Source organism: Dermacentor andersoni, chromosome 11 (genome assembly GCF_023375885.2).
Source record: "Dermacentor andersoni chromosome 11, qqDerAnde1_hic_scaffold, whole genome shotgun sequence".
NCBI classification, from domain to species: domain Eukaryota; kingdom Metazoa; phylum Arthropoda; class Arachnida; order Ixodida; family Ixodidae; genus Dermacentor; species Dermacentor andersoni.
The window spans coordinates 107,595,710-107,604,962 of record NC_092824.1 but is presented as its reverse complement, the minus strand read 5'-3'; the positions used below and the strand labels follow the sequence as shown (position 1 = coordinate 107,604,962).

Here is a 9,253-nt window from a genome sequence, read left to right as displayed (position 1 = left end):
GCAATGATTGAAGACGAGAAAATTGCGTACAGTACTTCTAATTTGCGCCATATCAGACGCTGGCGTAATTGTCCCAAAGTTTGCAAAATTTGCACTGGTGAATATAGCGGTATTAAGGAAACTATCACACCAGAAGCTTTAATTTTCGTGCTGCTGTGTCAATAAAATTAATATTCGAATCAGTGTAGCTGTTTGTCTACTTAACCAACTTATCAGTGCACATGTAGCGCCTAGAAGGTCTGGTTCCCAGTACTCTCCCAGTGCAACACGCACATGAGAAGCAGACATATAATCCTTAAGATTATGCCTACGCTTAATTATGCTCTAGCCTAAGGATTATGTGAATAAAATGTGTTGCACCCTGAAGACAAAGCATCGAATTTGGAGTCAGTGTAAGATAACGACTCGATTCAAATGCTATTCATTTGCGCACTTCATTGGTTTCTTGAGCGTGGCGTGTACATCATGAAGCCTGAGGCGTCTGTGCAAGCCCCATTTGTATAACTCGATAGCGCGGTGTTTTACATAACATTTTTTTTTAGTTTAACATTTACAAGGCCTTTGCTGCACTTGGCCTATTCAGAGAGAGAGAGGCAAGGAAAGGCCGGGAGGTTAACCGACGCGCACCCGGTTTGCATCTCTGCACTGGGGGAAGCGGTCACGGGTTAAATGTTAAGACGGAACAGTATTCCCGTCACGGGCATCTTATTCTACAACGTGCTAAAACAAGAACAATGATAATCGTGATTGTTACTAAAGGCACCGTGATTATGGGGCCCTTGTCAAAGTTATTAAGTGTTTTCTCATATCAGAGCCTGCAACAGGAGTAAATTTCATATATATGGTGTTTTTTTTTACTGCGCCAAATTAAAAAAAAAATAACCTGTGGCAGAAAGCACCGTTCTAACCTTTGAGCTAAATTACTTGACGAGGTCGCCATTATTCCTACGAGAAATCAACATGCTAAACTGAATAATTAACATAATTACACTAATTAACGTTTTAAAATAAATATTCTATGGCACGCATATTAACTTACGAATTTTAACTAGTGAGTTCGCAAGGCGTATCCACATAGAACGAATTCTCACGACTGCAGCTGTTTCGAAATATTAATTTTCAAAGTGTCTACGAAACGCATAGGTGTTCGGGTGATGTAATTTTTTCTTGAGTGAAACCGTAAGCCCTGTTGGATTTGTACCTCATTCTAGATTAATTTTTTTTTTCATTTTTGTACTTGCCAATTCATGACTATTCATTCTTATAGCTATTTATTCCTCTAATTGTAACATTGCAATCACGCCTTTCAACAGCGTTTACTCTATATAGCAGTCCTCAAAATGAATTTATTTCTGATTATTAGTTGGAATATTCTCCCCATTTCTTGGCCATTCCCAATACCCAATTACAGTGGGTACGAGCCACACACTCCGTGGACAACACTGACAACGACACGTTCGCCTGGCGTTCCGAATATCCAAATTCATCGCAGCGCTTCGCGACTGCTGGAGGCACTCCCTGCAACCGCTTGGCTGTTCCTGATCGTAGCCACTGGTCGAGCAGCACCCAAGCGGAATCGGCCTAACACACGCGGCGCCATGGCCGACATATTCAAGGGCAAGTCTTTGATCAAGAAGGACGGCAAGTCGTTTCCGGCCGAGCCGGCGCTGCGCGACAAGCAGCTCATCTGCCTCTACTTCGCCGCGCAGTGGTGTCCGCCGTGCCGCATGTTCACACCCGTCCTGGCCAACGTCTACAAGGACGCGAAGGAGGATAACCTGGCCATCGAGGTAAGCGCACGCGTACGATACGAATACAATAAGCCTATCGGCTTATCGTATTCAGTGAATCACGTGAAGCCAACAGACAGTGAAGCGGCGCTGGCTAAACGTGCTGTGTTCAGGACCCCAGGACCCGGCTTCTCTCTCTCTCTCTCTCTCTCTCACACACACACACACACACACACACACACACACACACACACACACACACACACACACACACACACACACACACACACACACACACACACACACACACACACACACACACACACACACACACACACACACACACACACACACACACACACACACACACACACACACACACACACACACACACACACACACATACACACATACACACACACACACACACACACACACACAAACACAAAATGAATAAAAAAATGAACAAAATAAAAACGCTTTCGATAGGATCGCCCGAAAGAGGAGAATGTTAGCATCTTGAGGTGTCGGCAATTTCGAGCAGGTATCGAACAGTCTCTGCTGTTCGATACCTGCTGTTCTGTGGATGTTAGATTCCAGATTTTGCTATTCGAAATTTACACTTTGAATTCGCTGCAAACGAAACCAGTGCGACAGCGTTCCACGCGAATCCTGCTTCACCGGTTGAATGGATGGCTGATATTTTACGAGAGACCGCCTTCAAATGAACTCGCCACGCGTTGGCTTATCGCGTTCCGCTGCCGTGCACAAGGTCAAGGGTTCGAGTGCAGGCTGCTGCGGGTGCATTTTGACGGGGACGGAGTGCAACAGTGCTTGTCTGCTTAGATCAAGGGGCCCATGATACAACGCCAAGTGGTAAAAATTAATCCAGAGACTCGCACAACGACGTTCGCAATAGTCGTTCCCGGGGTTCCTTCAAGACACAAAACACCATGAAACAATCGAGCAGTCAGAGCCGAGCTTGCTTTCTTTTTCTTTTTTGCGTTTCTACTACTTCTACGCTCGACCCTTGCGATCCATATATAGTTTACATTAACAAGTCATCAGATCTGTTAAAACTCTGTTGTTTGGGAGGCTGTGCCTCTGGTCACAGACGCTACGCGGGTTTCTGAACTGGCCCTTGAGGAAGCGGCACTTAAAGCACCAGGTCGCTACGGCTAACCTAGAGTTTCCTACAAAAATTACTAGAGGGAACTCTGGCGCTGCAGTCATTGTCCTACCATGGGAATGATGGGAAGTACATGGATTTGTCTGATCTTCGTGCTTGTGGATTCAGACGTTCTTGTGGCTTTGTATATTACGCTATATAAATCTTACTGTCGTATATTTAAGCGCAATCTATATTCTTCGAAGTGCAGAAGACGCCGGGAACGCGTACAATTGCTATTAATTGCAACGATTGAGCTTGTCCAGGTGGCCAAATCGAAACGCGCCAAGCGTCTCAAGGCACTGACGTGCCCGCGATAAATTCATAAGGGCGTTTCATTCGCTTGTCGAAACATGCGTCCGTGGCCTAATGGTTTCAATATCAGGCTTCTGTGCTAGATTCCCTGTGGTCGAATCCGGCCGTCGGGCAATTTTAATGATGTTTACTTAATTATTTACTACGAAATACACTGTTGAAAATGACGAGTTTACAAAGTCACAAAGCCGTTTGAAGCCAAAAGAACGAAGTTTAGGCAAATCCATGTACTTCCCATAAATCCCATGATGGTACAACCGCTCCCATTGCAGCTCCCGTAGACACTAGCACCAGATTTCCCTCTAGTACTTTTTGTAGGAAACTCTATGACGGATAAGACCCGATGGTAAGGGGAGCGCCACCCATCAAGCATCGTGCAACATAGTGCCACCAATAACCACTTATGCTAAACGCATTCTTGAATAGCAACCAAGATTGGTTGTGCGTAAATTGTTTTAGCAATTTGCACATATATGGTTTATGCGTATAAATAAACTCAGTTCAGAATTAACATGTGCTGACTTGTTCGCGTTTTCTTTTTTTGCTTTCTGCGCTAAAAATCTTTTAGTCTAAAATCGAAGTACATATTGACTACTACACGAATGCCTGCGGGCAGTAAAGGATTAATTCTTTGGGTCTGCACAACACCTGGGCGCCCCGCATCTCTGAGGCGATGCGAAAGGAGGGGGACATCCCCCGGACTTTGCAGGCTCATTGCTACATGGCGCACCGTGTCCAGAAGGAAACCCGAGCACGTAGTCCGGCTGCACTACACGGCTGAAAACGTGGCGAGCTGTACGGCTACATTGTGCGAATGCTAATCGGATTAACCTTGACAGACATCATGAAATGGGTTCCACCGGAATTTTTCTCCTTTTCTCCTTTTTTTTACTGCTTTTTTTCCCCTTTTTTTACTCTTCGTTTCTCGGACTAGGTGGTGTTCGTTTCTTCCGACCGGACCAAGCAGGACATGCTCAACTACATGCGATCATCCCACGGTGACTGGTACGGTCTGCCTTTCGACGATCCGCTTCAGAGGTAAGTGCACCCCGAGGAAGGCGCCAAGTGGAGTTTTGCTGAACGTGCATTGGTTAGGCTTATCACGCTAATTGTAGCTCCCATCGATGAATTCACGAAATAGGTTTTTTTTTTTATGTTTGCCCCAAATGCAACTTTCAACGAACACCATGCCTTCAGAGCCGGTTGTGCGCACAGGTGAATCGTATAATATCACAGGGCTTCACTATAAGGCCCACAGTAATGCAAAATTTGTTTTTGGATGCAAGTTACATTCACTTGTAAACTTGGTAATACCGTTATTTTGTAGTTCGTTGATATGCGGTAACATTAAAAGAAAATTTTGGACCACCAGGTAAAGAAAAAAAAATTATCTGCTCCCAAGAAATACTTATGCAGAAAAGGGGTGAGGCGTGCAGACAGGACACAAGAGTAGAGAAGTGGACAACACGAACGCCGACTAACAACTGAAGGGAGCACAGTCGCCACTGTGCACAGTCGCCCCTGTTCGCCCCTGCGCTCCCTTCAGTTGATAGTCGGCGTTCGTGTTGTCCACTTCTCTACTCTTGTGTCCTTTCTGCACGCCTCACCCCTTTCTTGCATAATGAATCCTTACCAACTAGCTCAGCTTTCTGTCGTTCTAAGAAATACTTGTTGGTTCTCCGTTATTTTTCCTGTGCTGTGTACAACACACACTAACAGGCACGAGAGTCACGTTCACTGACGCTGAAATTATAGATGCACGCGACCCATGTACTCGTGGGAGGTTATTCACATAAATGTAGAGAGAAAAATTGTAGGGTAGCGATCTGAGAGGCTCTGCTGTTCATATTCAATTCGATATCGGCTACAGCGTCATACCAAGGCGTCGAACGCAGCACCCGAAAGCAATTGAGGAAATCCCATTAACAGCTTCGCCGCAAAAGGGAAACGCAACACGAGAAAGGAAGACAGGACTTGCGCTAACCTGTTTGCCTTTAAAGCGTTAGCATTAGGAGTGTCAAAGTGGAAAAAATCGTCAGCCACTCCACTCTGTAAAGGTGGGTGACCAGCGAAGCTGTTTAGCGCACGCACGGAGGTGACACAGAATTTTGAACAAAGGTACTTTATTGTCGTGACCGGTGGTTATCGTGACCAGAAGTGTGCACACACGTTCATTGTCATTCGCCTGGACGACGGGACCGCCGCCCCGAGGAGCCGGAGGAAACCAGACACGCGTGACATTTCGGCGGGACCGCTCCCATGGGAGAGCGAAAAGAAACTAGATCCGCAAGCGCTTGGAACGCCGACAAAGAGACGGCGATGCGAACGTAGACATCGCAGACGGGGGTCGACCTTTTGTGCTAAGGCGCGCTTACCAACGCGAGATCACGTTCCAGCTGCGCACTGCGTGCTGGGATCGTTCAGCCATCGCCTACGAGAACTGGCGCGTCGGCAACGCCACCCTGCGCCCAGACCTCGTTTTAGCACCCGGTGAGCAGGCGGTCGTCACCGACGTTTATGGCCCATTTGACAACCGGTTAGACGCCCACTCCGAAGCCCGCGACGCAAAGATTTTGAAGTATGAGCCCGTGCCTGAACACCTCGCACAACGGTATCAACGGGTGACCGTCGACTCAATCATCCTTGGTGCCATGGGCTCCTGCTACCCGAAGAATGGCACCATCATGCGCAAACTTTGCTCATGCTCGTATCTTATAAGCTCTTCAAAAAGCTGGTCGCGAGCGAAGTTATCTCCGCATCCTGTGAGACACACCATCACCACGTGGTACATTATTAGCTCTATGGACACCATAACCTGAACTATGATCTGACAGTTGTGTCATCTTCTGTTTACTTTTCATCATCATCATCATCCGCAGCAGCCTATTTTTATGTCCACTGCAGGACAAATGCCTCTCCCTGTGTTCTCCAATTAGCCCTGTCCTGCGCCAACCGATTCCAACTAGCAACCGCAAATTTCCGAATTTCGTCGCACCACCTAGTCTTCTGCAGTTTTCTGCTGCGTTTCTCTTCTCTTAGTGCCCATTCTGTCACCCTAATGGTCCACGGTTATCTAATCTGCGCATTACATGACTTGCCCAGCGCCAATTTTTCCTCTTAATGTCAATTAGAATGTCGCCTGCACCCGTTTGCTCTCTGACCCAAACCGTTCTCTTTCTGTCTCTTAAAGTTATGCCTAGCATTCTTCGTTCCATCGCTCTTTGCGCGGTCCTTCACCTGTTCTCAAGCTTCTTTGTCAGTCTCCAAATCCCTGCCCCATATGTCAGCACCGGTAAAATGCACTGATTGTATACCTTACTTTTCAATGATAACGGTAAGCTTCCAGTCAGTAGCTAACAATGTCTGCCGTATGCGATCCAACCCATTTTATTCTTCTGTGAATTTCCTTCTCATGATCAGGGTTCCCTGTGATTAATTGACCTAGGTAAATGTACTCCTTCACAGACTATAGAGGCTGACTGGCGATCCTGAACTCTTGTTCGCTTGCCCGGTTATTCATAATTATCTTTGTCTTCTGCATATTAATGAACCCCACTCTTACACTCTTTCTGTTAAGGTCCTCACTCATTTGTTGTAACTCGTCTGCAGTGTTGCTGAATAGAACAATGTCATCGGCAAACCGAAGGTTGCTGAGGTATTTGCTGTTGATCTTTACTCCTAAGAAGGCCTCCTCAGATTAATAGCTTGAATACTTCTTCCAAGCACGCAGTGAATAGCATTGGAGAGATTGTGTATCCCTGTCTGACCCTTTTCTTTGTAGGTATCTTCCTACTTTTCTTGTGTAGAATTAAGGTGGCTGTGGAATCTCTGTAGATATTTTTCAAGGTAAGCGGTCGGTACTCCTTGATTACGTAATGCCTCTATGATTGCTGGTATCTCTACTTAATCAAATGCCTTTTCGTTATTTATAAAGCGATATAGAGAGGCTGATTGTACTCTGCGGATTTCTCGATTATTGATTGATGACATTTAAGGTCTCTCTTTTTGTGGATTAGTATAATGTTTTCATTCTTCCTGTTTTCTAGGACCCTTGCAGTCGATAGACACTTCGTATAGAGAGCCGCCAGTTTTTCAAGCATTATGTCTCCTCCACCTTTGAATAAATCGACTGTTATTCCATCTTCTTCTGCCGCTTTCCCCCGCTTCATGTCTTGCAAGGCGCTTCTGACCTCATCTCTAGTTATAGGAAGAGTTTCTGTACCCTGTTCATTATTGTTTTGAATGGAGTTCTCCTGAGTCCTCTGGGTACTGTACATGCCAGTATAGAATTCTTCCGCTGCATTTACTATACCGTCGAGATTGCTGATGATATTACCGTGCTTATCTTTCCGTGCATACATCTTGGCTGGTTTTATGCCAAGTTTCCTTCTCACTAATTTCAGGCTGCATCCATCTTTTACAGTTTCTTCAGTCTTTCTCACGGTATAATTTTGAATATCACTTATTTTCGCCTTGTTGATGAGTTTTGACAGTTCCGCGAATTCTTCTTATCTCTTGAGTTGGACACTTTCATTCTTTGTTGTTTCTTTATTAGCTCCTTTGTTACGTGGGAGAGCTTGCCTACTGGCTGCATTGGTGCTTTGCCTCATACTTCCATGGCTGCCTCCGAAGTCAGCCTCGTTACGGTTCACTTTTTTGTTTGGTTTATCCTTACCCTTATTATTTTTAAATATTAAAAATAAAAACCTCTGTTCTTACCCTCGTGCCTGGTGTGCCAAGGGTAGTTCAAGGACGCGTTGCAGGTTCTCCCTGCAACGCGTCCGTACCCACATACCCCTGTATTGCACAGGGGTATGTGTCATTGCTCATGGACCCTTCCTGTACTATCTTCGGGATCGGCCCACACTTTTTGCACATGCACACAAAAAATGCGCGGAAGCCTACCCATAAACAGCTTCGCTCTGTAAGCGTATGTGTCAAGTGTGGAAAGCTGGTCAAGTGGTAGTCGCGCATATTTATACATACCTATACAGTGCCACTGACAGTGGTCTGCTCCTCGAAGGTGCACGACTCGTGTCGAGCGAGCTCCTGAACAACACTTTGCAATGAGGTAAGAGCGGTTTAAATCATGGATGTATCCGGCACCTGAAAGAGATGCGACGCAATGCTAACGCGTTTTTTTCACATTTACCGCTGAATCGCCACTGATCTTTCTGTTCCATCTTGCGTGCCGTTATTTCGCGCAGTTTATTTCAATTTAAAAGATTCTTTAAGTGTACGTGTTAAGCCTGTCCGAAAGATCACGTATCTCTCTTTCTTTTCTCTGTCCACGGTTTTGTAGCGAACTAGAAGAGCGCTTCAAGGTAGCCGGCGTCCCCACGCTGCTGGTGATGAAGCCTGACGGAACCGTGGTCTGCCCCAATGGCAAGAAGCTGGTGCAGGAACGGGGAGTGCAGGCGTTCCGCGATTGGCTCAGCCACTGAGACGCCATCTACCGTTTGCAGAGACCCACCTTGCCGCTCGCTATCTGAAGACTCTGCGCTGGGTTATGGGGCAAGAGCCGTAGGAAACAAGGCCTCGAGCACGCGAAAAAGCTCCACTGCTTGCTACTGAAAAATTAATCTCACACGTCGCCTCTTCTCGCCTGTGAACTTCTACGGTAATGTCCTTCTCCTCCAGGGCACAGGAGCTTTAAGCGCATCTGAAGTAGAGTGCTAAGTGTCGCCATCATTGGGAAGCGGAGACAAAACAGCGACCGATGATCATTACGCTTGTTTTGAACCTCATCAGTGTAGGTTGTTACTTTGTTACATTCTTTCGATATAGAAGCCCTTGACCACTTCTTGCTGCAATGTTGTGAACGAAGAATGTCTTGGCTACTCCAGTCAGCCTGCTCCGTTTTCTTACAAACGAGCTCACGGACATCTCTCCAGAAAGTACAGCGAAATCCCATGCGCGCATGCACGCACTTGTGTTCGGCGAGTGCATTTCTTACCCAGAGATATTTTGAAACGCCGTGTGTAAACATGGGGCTTCAAAATTGTCACAATGCACAAGTGTTCGCCCTAGACTCATGTGC

The 9,253-nt window shown here is 46.2% G+C and overlaps 1 protein-coding gene across 1 annotated transcript; it reads left to right on the top strand.

Annotated features, from left to right (window-relative positions):
* The first annotated feature begins 914 nt into the window (after positions 1–914).
* Positions 915–9,184, top strand: LOC129386987 (nucleoredoxin-like protein 2). Its single transcript, XM_055075609.2, has 3 exons — positions 915–1,790; positions 4,148–4,251; positions 8,516–9,184. The coding sequence occupies exons 1-3, from the start codon at positions 1,341–1,343 to the stop codon at positions 8,655–8,657; spliced, it is 696 nt and encodes a 231-aa protein (XP_054931584.1). The 5' UTR covers positions 915–1,340; the 3' UTR covers positions 8,658–9,184.
* Positions 9,185–9,253: the final 69 nt, after the last annotated feature.

Coding starts and splice junctions, on each gene's coding strand:
- LOC129386987 (XM_055075609.2), top strand. CDS start 1,341: ATGAATTTATTTCTGATTATTAGTTGGAATATTCTCCCCATTTCTTGG. Junction 1,791..4,147: donor AGGATAACCTGGCCATCGAG/GTAAGCGCACGC, acceptor TTCTCGGACTAG/GTGGTGTTCGTTTCTTCCGA. Junction 4,252..8,515: donor TTCGACGATCCGCTTCAGAG/GTAAGTGCACCC, acceptor ACGGTTTTGTAG/CGAACTAGAAGAGCGCTTCA.